This window comes from Colias eurytheme, chromosome 12, assembly GCF_061535395.1.
Source record: "Colias eurytheme isolate Ceu_HAF_F1 chromosome 12, ilColEury1 Martin Lab GWU primary, whole genome shotgun sequence".
Taxonomy (NCBI): domain Eukaryota; kingdom Metazoa; phylum Arthropoda; class Insecta; order Lepidoptera; family Pieridae; genus Colias; species Colias eurytheme.
In genome coordinates this window covers 5,064,977-5,078,216 of record NC_142991.1, presented here as the reverse complement: position 1 = coordinate 5,078,216, position 13,240 = coordinate 5,064,977, and the positions used below count along the sequence as shown (strand labels likewise).

The 13,240-nt window shown below is 32.4% G+C and overlaps 3 protein-coding genes across 6 annotated transcripts; 1 reads left to right on the top strand and 2 right to left on the bottom strand.

The window, feature by feature from the left end:
* Nucleotides 1-206: 206 nt before the first annotated feature.
* On the bottom strand, nucleotides 207-6,416 carry LOC149903977 (sodium/potassium-transporting ATPase subunit alpha-like). The gene is made up of 18 exons (XM_090107629.1): nucleotides 6,269-6,416; nucleotides 6,046-6,195; nucleotides 5,803-5,975; nucleotides 5,545-5,715; nucleotides 5,300-5,429; nucleotides 4,990-5,226; nucleotides 4,642-4,854; nucleotides 4,458-4,478; nucleotides 4,059-4,249; nucleotides 3,741-3,912; nucleotides 3,474-3,622; nucleotides 2,903-3,104; nucleotides 2,573-2,727; nucleotides 2,014-2,200; nucleotides 1,489-1,728; nucleotides 953-1,141; nucleotides 762-879; nucleotides 207-646 (listed from the first exon to the last, which is right to left on the bottom strand). The coding sequence occupies exons 1-18, from the start codon at nucleotides 6,414-6,416 to the stop codon at nucleotides 532-534; spliced, it is 2,961 nt and encodes a 986-aa protein (XP_089963755.1). The 3' UTR covers nucleotides 207-531.
* A 589-nt stretch (nucleotides 6,417-7,005) lies between these two features.
* Nucleotides 7,006-8,240, bottom strand: Dci (Dodecenoyl-CoA delta-isomerase). The gene is made up of 3 exons (XM_090108023.1): nucleotides 7,792-8,240; nucleotides 7,532-7,621; nucleotides 7,006-7,397 (listed from the first exon to the last, which is right to left on the bottom strand). Exons 1-3 carry the CDS (start codon nucleotides 8,149-8,151, stop codon nucleotides 7,128-7,130), a joined length of 720 nt encoding a protein of 239 aa, XP_089964149.1. The 5' UTR covers nucleotides 8,152-8,240; the 3' UTR covers nucleotides 7,006-7,127.
* A 1,355-nt stretch (nucleotides 8,241-9,595) lies between these two features.
* LOC149903975 (phosphoglycolate phosphatase) lies at nucleotides 9,596-12,603 on the top strand. 4 transcript variants are annotated; one of them, XM_090108158.1, is made up of 6 exons: nucleotides 9,596-9,749; nucleotides 10,114-10,262; nucleotides 10,379-10,539; nucleotides 10,631-10,768; nucleotides 10,858-11,201; nucleotides 11,557-12,603. In XM_090108158.1, exons 2-6 carry the CDS (start codon nucleotides 10,166-10,168, stop codon nucleotides 11,723-11,725), a joined length of 909 nt encoding a protein of 302 aa, XP_089964284.1. In that variant the 5' UTR covers nucleotides 9,596-9,749; nucleotides 10,114-10,165; the 3' UTR covers nucleotides 11,726-12,603. The 4 variants fall into 4 exon arrangements, with proteins under 4 accessions (XP_089964284.1, XP_089964282.1, XP_089964283.1 ...); XM_090108156.1 differs by having other exon boundaries at nucleotides 9,597-9,749; nucleotides 10,111-10,262; XM_090108157.1 differs by lacking the exon at nucleotides 9,596-9,749 and adding an exon at nucleotides 9,756-9,869 and having other exon boundaries at nucleotides 10,111-10,262.
* Nucleotides 12,604-13,240: the final 637 nt, after the last annotated feature.

Genomic DNA, 13,240 nt, shown 5'->3' with positions numbered 1-13,240 from the left:
ATATTTTCGAAGATATTACAGATTTAAAAATTGCAGGACGTAGCGTTTGCGGCCGCCCGGCTATGTATTTAAACCCGTGCGATGCCGGAGCTCGGAGGCCGGAGCGGGCCGCTATATTTTTATACCTATACAACGTTCACAATTTTTCTGTAGTGTATTTAGTATCAGCATTGCACCCGTGCGAAGCCGGGGCGGGTCGCTAGTCAAATATATAAATATCTAACAAAGTAGAATTGTTGGAGAATTCTGTACTTCCTATATTGTTAATTTTATTATACTTTGCTCATTATAAGTTACTTAATTATTCATAACTAATTTTATAAATCTCGACAATTTTTTTAGATGTGCAATACTTTTAGTGCAAATATCTTTGTTGTTATGGAGTGATTAAATTTCTTTATATTTATTGGATGTTTTTATTTTAACACGTATTTTATTTATTGGAAACATATTATTTTCATTATTAAGAAATGGTTACAACACCATGAAGAATATGAGTATTTATTTTAAACCTAATCATTTTTAATCAAACTAGTAAAATGTAAGCTTATTAAACCAACCGGAAAACTTTTCTCTACGTATGCAATATTTTCTGAATTCGTCAAATATAAACATCAATAAAGAAAAAGGTAGGGCTAGGAACCACCTGCAAATAAAATTAGTTTCTTACATTATGTATATTAACAAATAAATTACTAAATAGCTTCCTATATACATACTATATTTCTATTTTTATTCTACAATTATTATTAATGTCATACCATTTCAGTCGTAGGGGATACGCGCGAAAGAAGGTATTGACTCCCGGCACGTAGCATACTATACACGCAAGAATAAGTTCAAAAACTAATCCGAAGTTAAGAGCTTTATTCTTCATACCTATGAGAAAAAATATTGTTATTCTTCCGAATATAGTCAGGATATATGCTATATTTTTGCATTATAGTCTCACCGGCGTAAAAAATTGAATTGAATCTTGTTTTACAAATAATTCCGTTCGTCATTTGTGTTATAACAATCGCTACGAAATACGCCGCTTGGCAAGCGCGTTCTAATTCTTTCCGCTCTGGATACGTCCACTCCTGTCCGAGCGAATCTTGCACGTCACTGACGGCCTCATTATCCCATTTTTGCCTTATTCCTGTTGTTATAGCTTGGTTGAATAAAACATTACCATTATTGTAATAAATGTTAATTCTTTAAGGTAAGTAATAACGAAGCATGCTCATGCATTTTTAGGACATAAAAATAGTAACGTAAATAGGTATATAGCATATAGGTAGGTACCTACTCAGTAAGTATTTTGAAAATTAATGGTTAGGTAATTAAAATTGTTAATCAATAGCATAATTTACAATTCAGTTTGGTACCTAAGTAGTAGATATAATTAGAAACTACTTAACTCAAATATGTAGTTGGTCTAATGAATAAGTAGCGAAAGGTCTACGGTGAATAAAATGGTCATTAGTTTCGCATGTCACAAATTACCGAATAGCTGGTAAGGATAAAACCCATGTTCAGCCATCACTATAAAGTACGCGAACATGCCAGCTGCGAATTCAATGAGACCCAAGTGTCCATACGCTAATCGGATCATAGAGCAGGATACTAAAGGGTCGCCGTGTCGAGGAGGCCGCGCCATCACATCTTGCTCGGCTCGCTCGTGGGCCAGAGAAACCGCGGGCCACATGTCGGTACCCAGGTCGACACATAGTATCGTCATAACACCTAAAATGAGTTCCGTTATATAGTTTTATGAGTTTTATCGCGTGCAACTTCCATTTAATGTAAATAAATTAATTATAGGTATATATATATTAAACGAGCATTAGAAATAAAATGTATTTTATGTTCTAGATATAAAAAGCAATTTAACTACTTGTATATATAATTATAATATTAATTAGCTATCGAAGAGCCTGTTAATATAAGGTCAGATAATAAGGTTATTACATTTGAGTAAGAATTTACACTTTTATTTTTGTACTTGGAAAATAATAATTATATTTTTACCTAGCGGTAATGGTATTGAAAATAGAATGAACATCAAGACTGGTATTATTTCCGGTACGTTGGATATAAGGATATAGCAAACTGATTTCTTTAAATTATCGAAAATCTTTCGTCCTTCCTCGATGCCTGTTACGATTGTGGCAAAGTTATCATCCATCAAAATAATATCAGCAGTTTGTTTTGATACCTGCAACATGACTGAATTTCAGCCTCTATATTGTAGCACTAACATTGCATTTCCTGTTCAACATAAAATAACGGTGAATAGCTACTAACTAATTTCATTAAATTTCTCAATTTTCCATGTTATATGGAATCTGACCTAATTTATCCATAAGTACAAGTACCTACACCTCGTACTTCTTCGTAGGTTATACGTACTAGCCACAGGTACTGGCTTAAAAAAGTTCTTTCGTAAAAACGTTAAATGTGCTTGGTTAAATATAGTTGGTAATAACTTATCTACCACTATAAGGTAAGTGATAGGTTTCGCTTTCAAATACGTACTTACAGTTTAACTGCATTACATATTTTTAATAAGTATATTTAAAGTAAAAACCTGTGATCCAGTGATGCCCATGGATATGCCAATATCGGCCCGTCTGAGTGCAGGGGCATCATTAACACCATCGCCTGTCACAGCTACCACGCTGCCTTGCCTCTGACACGCTTCTACGATTTGAAGCTTTTGTGTGGGCGAAGTACGCGCGAATACTAATGAATGCAATAGTTGAGTAAAAGTAAGTTCCATTATAATGTATGTGCATGCTAGTGCGCTTTTTATTAACTTAGGAGAAACATATTCCATTAGAAATGTTATTTCTAAATTGGAACTAAATCAACATTATTAATTTATTTTGTAACTACATCTACTTCCTTCCTTTCTAACCTATTTCATAATGCTTTTCCAAAGTCAGAAACAGAAGATCCGGGGTCATATTGCGTAATTCAGAGCCAGTGACCACATGGCATTTCGGCGACGTGGCTATCCCAACTTCTAGCGCCACCGCACGGGCAGTGGCTGGGTGGTCTCCGGTTACCATTATCACTCGGACCCCAGCGTCACGAACTCTTTCTATGGCTGATTGTACCTAATAATTTAATATGTACCTACGTTGCTTGAAAAATCACCAACGCTACAGTTGCCGGCACGTAACTAGACAACTATTTAGCATAGTGGGGGAAGCTTTCGCATGTAACAGCAACACTGCGCCAATAACTTGTAAAAATACGTGCCGACAATAATTATATTTTTATACCCCTTTCTTTTAAGAATGATGATATAATTAATTCGCGCCCACATAGTCGAAGTTCATTGGAAAGCCCTGTCTTCATTTAACTCATTTGTAATTGTGCTTATAATTTATATTCTATATATTAAATACGTTATAAAATATTAATGCTAAAATAATGCCATATCTGGACTAGTAGGATTACTATCCTAAAGCTGAGATGATTACCTCTTCTCTCGGTGGATCGATGAGACCCATTAAACCAAGAAAACGAAGATTTTCAACTGGGAAGTTAACATCTTCAGCATCGAATTCATATCCCGTTGGATATTCTTTAGGATCTAGGTGCAGATCAGCAAATGCTAAGATACGTTCACCTGTCACAAATATGATTATATACAAATTAAAAAAAATATTACTTCCTGAGTTATCTGTAGGTTGGTTAATTATATAATTATGTAGTAATTAATATCTTCATTTCTACATTGTTAATACCCGTGTTTGCCATTTCTTCAATAGCATTATCAATGACTTCCTTTATTTCTTCAGTAGTTTCAATGGTTTTGTTGTCGAAAGCGATAGTAGAGCTTCGAGCTAATATTACTTCAGGCGCTCCTTTCATTACCAGAACATATGTTGATGTTGATTTGTTTAAATGAATACTGATCTGTAAGTTTCAATGCTTTACAAACAGAATTAGGTACAAAATTCCGATGATGACAGATGATATTAAATACATATATCAAACCATCAGTTTTATAATACCTAAAAAACATTTCTTGGAGAGACGCTAAAAAATGTGATGAATCTTACTTGATATTTGTTAACAGAATTAAAAGGAATTTCCGTAAGTTTTGGAAAGTCCTTTCTAATGGAAACTGGGTTATCGCACTGGGACAAGAAATTTAATATCGCTTTTTCTGAAGCATCGCCCTGAATATACCCGTTCCCATTTATCGTAGCGTTACTGCAAAGTGCACCACAGATTTTTAAACTGTGGAATGCTGAAAATGTGTTTAATTTTATTGTAACTAACAAGATTTTTATTTTAATTTAAAAATTACTTTACTAAGTATATTTTTTTTACCTTACTGCTTATAAATTATTATGGATAGCGTGGTTATCGAGGAAGGTTTAGATTTTAGATTTTAATATAAAATTTGTTACCTAAGTTTTTGACTACGCGGGCGAAGCCGCGATGCAAATACTTACCTGGGTTTATTTTCAATTGTTCTGAAAACAATGAATAGGAATGTTGATTAGAACTTTTTGAGGGCTTTCATTTAAACGTAAAAATATATTATTATTCATAAATATTTTTTAAAGACCCCTTCAAAATAACTAATAACTTAACTTTATTCAAAATTCATTAAATTAATAAAAAATTGTTTTCTACCCATTTCTGAATCCGAGAGTGTGTAGGTTTTATTACCAATCCAAATATGGCGGACACGCATTTTATTTTCCGTGAGGGTACCAGTTTTATCCGAACATATTGTGGTACAAGCACCTAAAGCTTCCATGGCTTCCAAATTTTTCACAAGACAATTTTTTGTTACCATGTGTTTTGCTGTTAATGTCAATGACGCTGTTACCGTTGGTTGTAAGCCTTCGAAACATAGAAAAACTTTTTACTCCCGCAAACATTTAACTCAGCAACATCTAGCAGAACTTTGCACAAGTCGAACATTTTCATATTCCAAGTGTGTAAGAAAGTCAAGAGGAAGAATCTTTATCAACATACCTTCTGGAATATTGGCCACGACAATGCCTATAACAAATATAGTTGTTTGCATAAACGGGTATCCAAGAGCTAGCGACGCACTGGCAATGAAGAGACCTAAGCTCAACGCCCATACAGACATATATCTCATTAAGAGGCGAATTTCCCGCGACAAAGGAGACGGGGCTGGCTGTAGTCTTGCTGCAAGACCCGCAACACGACCTAGTGCAGTTAAATCTCCACAACATATCACGACACCTAAAAACACCCTGGATAATTGTTATTAATGTTGATTTACAATTTGGCATCTGATTTTCTTATATTTTCTTACCATTTGCCCATCCCTCCACACATAATGCAGAAAAGAATGCCACATTTTGCGATTCAAGTATATTAGGAGTACCTTCTGTGTTGCTACGTGGAACAGCTAAGCATTCTCCCGTCAATGATGAATTATCCACCTATCGATTTTTATTAAAATCTATTAAACATAGACCTTCCATACTTCGTAAAGCATATTAATTCAGCAGGACTGAAACTAGGAAAATTTGAAGTTTTGGATACTTATGTACATACTTTAAAACCTTTACTATCGATAATGCGAATATCTGCCGGGATAACATCACCAGCCTTGACATGAATGATATCTCCTCGCACTAAATCACGCACCGGAGTGTCCACATTCATGACTCCATCCCGAATACAACTTGTATTCATTGGTATCATGTTATTGAAGGTTTTCATTATCTATAGAAAAATCGTTATTAGTTTGATATCAAAGTTACAATGTCTGGTAAATAATGTAACTATCTATTAGCAAGTTAAAGACCATGCCTTAGAACTTTTATAGTTTTGTAGAAAGCTAAACAGTCCACAAATAACATCGACTGCAATTAACACGCATCCCAAATACAAGTTGTCTGTACTTGGATGTGGTGTAGTAAATACTTCGATAAGGTATGCAGTCAAACATAAAATAGCTCCCAGCCAAATTAAAATAGAAAAACCTGCGCAAAGAAAAAATACAGTTAGAGAATCCCTCTTATTCTTTATCAGGTTATATATTTTATCAAGTACCTGTGCATAATGATTTGAATAACATGCGAGACCATCCATATTGCGAAGCTGGAGTTAAGGTATTAGGACCGTAATATTCCAATAATTCTTTAGCTCTTTCACTTGTCAAACCTACTGCAGGGTTGGTATCGAGTGAAGAATACAACTCTTCTATAATTAAAAGAAAGCATTTAAGTTTTAAAAATCACTTAAAGGGTGGAAAAAGTGAGATAATTATACTTACTTAACGGTGTAAGATGTGCATCGGTTTGTATTTCTTTTTTCAAAATATTTAAACGAGTACTACTAAGATCCCTAGATCGAAGACCTTTAGGATTGTTAGGACGGAATAAATCGGAAATAGAAGAAAAACTCGAAGTTCGCGAATTCATTTTTGTTATAAATATAATTTAAAGTAAGTTGGCAAGTTAAATTTTTTTACGTGCTTCCATCTAGATGGCTCTGGAAATTTCTTTTTGAATTTGAATTATGGAATAATGTAAACTGATAATACATAATGTCGTTTTTGTGACTGATTTCTAATAAAAGGAGAGAAAAAAAAAAATTCAGATGGTGCTACACGGATAAATAAGGTGATAAATGACAACTCTAACTTTTTAGAGTAGTCATTTATCACCTTACTTTACTTGGTCTTTACCAAAAATATTATCAACATAACATGTTTAAGACTATACAAGGATGGAAAAACATCTACTATAATTGACTATTTCATTACTACTGACTATTTCAAGGGAAAAACAAATGACACAGTAAAAGAGGACAAGAATGCTTATTTAACAGTAATCATTTTTTCATCAATCGCGTCATACTGTTCCTTTTATATCTGCAAATAATTATCAATTATTGCTTCTTATGGGAGAGGCAGTAATGAAAATAAAAAATATAATATTATAGCAGAAAAAGCTAAGTTTTCTGTTTTGGGTGCAAATTAAAAAGATGCCATTCAATTAAAAGTATGTATATTAAAATAAATTTTTGACATTTTTTAAACAAATATCTCTTTACCTACTCTCAAAATAACTTTATAAAATATTGATTATTGGAAATACCTTCACCTATGCTAATTACATTAAGTATAATTCTTATAATTTGCTTGTACCATATACCCTTTTACCTATATTTCTAAGTTCTTGAATTTCAAGTTTATTTATCTCTATAAGTTTTTTTATATTTGGTTCACGCATTAACCTTTTTGTGGTTATCAAAGAATGTTGAGATAGTTTCAGTAACTCTTTAATATTCTTCCATGATTTGCTTTGTAATTCTTGCTTTTTGTATACATTACTTATAAGTCCATATTGTAAAGCCTCCTTAGCAGTCATTTTGTAATTTAACATCAACATTTGACGTGCCTGCAAACATTTGGAAAAAAAAACTTATGAATTCAAATTTAACTACAGCACTAAATTTTTCTGTACTACAGTTCTACACTACTCGATGAATTCACTTCTTTAAAATTTTAATCTCAATTATAAATCTAACTTACCATTCTCTCTCCCAATAACGAAGGAAAAGTAATGGATGAGCAAGCTTCAGATACCAACTCCAACTTGCTAAATGGTGTATAAAAGAAAGCCTGAAACAAACATTATTTTATACACAAGTTATTAAGTCAGTTGTACATGTTACAGATATTTTACATATTGCATAGATTACCTCCTATACAGTTAAAAACTCATAATGAAGTTATTTTTCAATACATATTACACAAACAGGTTATTTTTTTTAAAGATGAATACTACTTACATCTTCTGACGCATAAACAAAATCACATAGCGGTAAAGTTGTTACAGCTATTCCAACTGCAGGACCATTAACAATAGCAATCAAAAGCTTAGGGAATAATATTATAGACTCAATAAATTGTTCAATTGCTTTCAACAGAGCATCTGTATTTCCTGGGTCGTTGTTTAAATCATTACCACTGCAGTAGAAATCTCCAGTTCCAGTCAAAACGACGATTGAAATGTTATCATCTGTTGCTGCATTATTTATCAATTTATTTATCTCAACATACATATTATAATCAATGGCGTTTTTCTTTTTAGGTTTATTGAATTGTATTATTCTAACATTTGATTCATCGCGTACTTGTATTCTATTCATTTTATATTATTATGAATTTTATTTTTATTTTTTTAAACTTATTGCAAAATTTGTAAACAACACATTTGACATGTATTTGACTGTTGACACATGAGTATGTTCTGCACAGATTACTATATCAGAATGTTCTGTGCACATGAGATTTAAGTTTTTATTCGGAGGTTCGGAGGTCAACATTTCCACAGATTAAGGGTGCTTTTACACCACAGTTTAACACCGTGAACACTGTGGTGAACATGTGGGTGAACAGTGAACACCTATTAAATATTAATAAGATTATGTAATTTATTTTATTTATTTATTTATTATTAATAATAATGTGTGAGGATATCTATTTAGCTGTGCTGTAAAAATGGCTGGCGATTTTCAGCAAAGCTGTGCGAGGAAAATATATGCGGTGCGAGAATGCGTTGAAATGTCTTTTATGTGATAGTAAAAATTTATATGGAATTTTCCTCCAATCATGTGCGAGGATGTACACTAGCGAGGAATTTGTTTGTAAATAACCAATAGTATCGCTACGAACGCTAAGCGCTTCATACTTCAAATCATATTGTAGCTGCTCAGTTTGCACAGCAAGGGTTTGTGCAATGTGGACCCGTTTAGTACCTAAGCAGTAAGCAGTTTTATGTCGGTTCTGTAGCATACCTTAGCTATAAGCTTATTATCTTAGCATAGGTAGCTTTAAAGCGATAAGGCCGCCAAATTGTACATTTAAGTTACCTATCTATCCCCTTTTTCCAATTACAGCACTAGAGCGCATTATGCGGCATAATGCTTAACGTTGAATGTTCCAACTACAGCAACGCTTTGCACAATCGAGCACTAGAAAAAGTAATGCGCGTGAATTGATGCGTGCAATCGATTTATCGTTATTAATTTTATTATTAATTGTTGGAAAAAAATTTAAAGCTTTCGTTTCATTGTAGTTTTTTCGAAATAATCAAAGTTAATTCAAATTGTGTTAAGAAAATAAATAAAAGACGTGTGGCACTCGGGGACTGCCGCGGTAAAGCTATTGCATGCTATGCCTTCAAGCCACACCTCCGCGCCCGTCGGAGTGGGGAGCGTGAGGTTTTTCGTTACGCAATTTCTGGATTCGGACCCCGCGCTCAAGGCCCGCGATAGAAGCTATGCAATAGCTTAATATAAGTATGGATGAAGGTACAAACATTGAAAAAAATGTTAATGAAATAATCAAAATCCAAATTACTTAAAATAACCGTAAATATTTTTCATCCAATTATTATGTATACCACTATATTTACCCATTAATGAGGTTATTGCTAACTCTATGAATATTTTATTTTTACACTGAACTTTAGCGCAACCTGCTGGTGCATTTCACGTTCCAATTAAGCATCAGCATAATTCGGCATTGTGCGGCACTGAGTCGCATTATGCTCTGTAATTGGAAAACAGCATGAAAACAGCCTATAAATGTTATTTTTTGTGTGCATTGTACAGATAAAGTGTTTTCTATTCTATTCTATTCTATATTTTTGGACAATGTCAAAAAGGTCAAATTTGACGTTTTAGACATTTTTGACGTTCCGTTCCGTAACCGATACCTACGTTTGTGATTAGGTTGTACTTCAGTAAGTAACATCTCTAAATAATATATTTTAATATCTTACTCGTTACAGAGTTCAATAAAACTGTGCTGACAAATAACTGGTTTCAGCTTATATACATTACTAATGAGTATAACGAGATAGGTGCATATATTTAATGTCTTATCAATCAAGTAATCAACTCTATAGGGTGATTGAAAAAAAAAAATTATTTAAACTACACCTATCCATTTCATAGTCAGTAATTTGAATCCATATAGTGTCTTAAATTTACAATTGCTTTCGCTGTAGCAGAAAAAATTTGTAAATGAGTTGGTTTTATATTTAAAATGATCTGCCGCTTCATGAATAGAGTCCTAAAAGCCAATAACCTTTGTAATAATAGTAGGTTTCATTGTTGGAATAAGATAAAAGAAAACGCTGTCCTACAAAATAAAAGGATGTTCAAATCGGCTGTATTCAATCTTGAGGAGGCATCTAAGGATAAAATTCAAGAGTTCCTGAATTCATTTGACACTGTTCTGTCAGATTGTGATGGTGAGTGCTAAATACCCAGTTTGATGCTGATAACTTTGAAATATTATCATTATTCTATGTATTTATTACTACTACATTATTAATTGATTTAATATCATTTAACATTTTGATTGCAGGTGTGTTATGGATAAACAATAATGCCATACCTGGATCAGCTGATGTAATGAATTATTTTAGGAAAATTGGAAAGAGAGTATTCTATGTTACTAATAATTCTACAAAAATTAGAGCAGATTTTGCTATCAAAGCTCAAGAATTGGGTTTTGCTGCTGAACCGGTAATGTATAACATACACTTTATTGATTAAAACTTAACAACAACATAATATTGAATTTTTATGAAATATAACATGACTCTTTGTTCTTCAGGAAGAAATTTTGTCAACAGCATATCTAGTAGCTCATTATTTAAAAGGTATTGGGTTCAAAAAGAAGGTGTATCTTATTGGATCAAATGGTATTGGTGATGAATTGAAAGCTGTTGGAATTCGGCACATAGGAATTGGAGTAGGTGTTTAATAAATTATTTACCTCATGCTTTTTGAATGAGCAAAGTAATTACTAATATTACTAATATCTTCATCATTTTATTTCAGCCAGATCATGTAAAACCAGACTTTAAATCCATGACAAATTCAGATTTAGATCCCGAAGTGGGTGCCGTTGTGGTTGGTTTTGATGAGCATGTTAGTTATCCCAAGTTAATGAAGGCTGCATCATACCTGGCAAATGAGGAATGCCTTTTTGTTGCTACAAACACAGATGAAAGGTTTCCGAAATCCAGTACAATTATTGTACCCGGTACAGGCACATTGGTGAGGGCAGTTGAAACATGTTCAGAAAGAAAAGCTTTAGTGCTGGGAAAACCAAATGATTATGTGCGCAAGTTTTTAGAGTCATTTGGACTGGACCCCGCAAGAACTTTGATGATTGGTGATAGGTAAGTCTATGTCATTTCATTCCTTAAAAGTACCGATCCCATATTATTTGTAAGTTTACATCAAAAATTAATTTAGAATGATTACTTACATTAGAATTAATTTATCTTGACTATTATGTTTATCTATTTCATAATACTCATGTTTTTTATCACAACATTGGCAAGTCTTTGTTTAATTTTGTAATAAGATAAAATACTTTGTCTTTCATCATCCTTTTTTAATATTATATAACACGTCATGTGAATGATATAAGTATTACTAAATTAATTAATAAGGATAACAGTTAATCCAAACAAAATAACCCACTGATGGATGCTAGCTAGCAAAAATTTTAAACCTATAATACTATTTCAGATGTAACACTGACATTGAATTTGGTGTGAGGTGCGGTTTTCAAACACTGCTTGTGTTAACAGGAGTCACTTCCACAAAGGATTTGGAAAAAATGAGGAGCGAGAGAAAGGAACCTTTGCCTGATGTAGTACTGCCTAAACTAGGTAGTCTACTGAACTTAGTGTCATAGTGCAATTATTGTTTAATAGTACAATGCTTTAAGCATAGTCATAGGTCAATTGTACAATCTTTGTGATACACAATATTTGTAATTTGTATTTATTTTATGCAATTATATTGCCATTATCACTGTGTGATTAAGACCTAAGATTTTATTTTGAACTATTTGAAACCATTTTATTACACCATCTTTTTCTTATTTCCTTTGAACAAGTACACACATCATTAATTAATATTATAAAATGAAATGGAAAGTTCTTGTTAAATTTTGTTATTTATTTAAAAAAAGTACATATTTTTTACATAATTCTGAGATCATTGACAATAAGTATTACTATATAGATAGTAAGAGTTTATAATAACTTAAAATAGAAACTTTATAATGTGTAGATGTGCTTTTAGACTTCCATAACAAGAAAGTTATTTGTATTAGCTACTGCTGTGTATATTCTAAAGTATAATTAACTGTACTTGAAAAAATTCAAACGTTATTAGTTATATCTGCAGTTCTATATCTTGACTCCAATTTGTAAAAAACAGTATAGCAGAAAATCTATCAAAAATAATAAAAAAGGTTCATTCTGTACACCTACATGTTATGTATTGCTAGTTTTAAATAAATTAGTAATATTTTATCCAAAATGTGGATAAAAAGCTTTAAAATGCTTTTATAAGTGTTCAAATATAATTAATCTGTATTTTAATGAAGGTGTTGAACACCTAAGTAGAGCGTAATAGGTACGTAAGTAACTTTTTTTGGGTGAGCTTATTACTATTTTTGTATGATTGTAAAATAAGTGCTAATGCTTAATCTTTTTAATCGGTTTTAATGGGTCATTGAAATCAATTGTTCTTGGAAAAAATTAATAAAAGTATGGTTTAATATAATATTATGTTTTATTTTATAAAAACTACCCACGTAAGATTAAATGGTCTGCAAATAACATAGCTCGCTAGTAAATTACTGTTTAAGTGTTTATTATTATCACGACAGTTTCGGTTTATATTTCTCAGCTTCGACCACAATGAACACGATACTCCTAACTCCACCACAGTCGTATACGAATTAAAATAAATTTCTTGGTTATATTATGGTTATAGTCTAAGATCCGGCTGCGGGATTAGTGCGTTCATAGTTTTTTTTTGCTAAAACCTAAATTTTTATGTATATTTATTACTCGGAGAATAGATAATATCTACCAGGTTGCCTATCAAAATTTGGCCGCTAGTATTTTCTATTTATTTTTGGTAAACAATTTCGTAAATTTGCTTTTTAAATAAAAGTACCTCTACATCACGGCAATTTATAAAGATTTTAAAAAATCACGGTTGCCGTTGCACACCTGGCCGCACCAAATTAATAATTAAAACTATTTTTTTTCCATTAAAAGGAAAAACTAACTCACGAGCGCGGTTGAAACCGCGACACAGCTAGTCTGTCAAAATAACCAAATAGTGGCTACTATGTGGTAGGAAAAGTCTGTACTGGGTGTATGTGCATGTGTAAAATTAGTAGGTAGGTGTT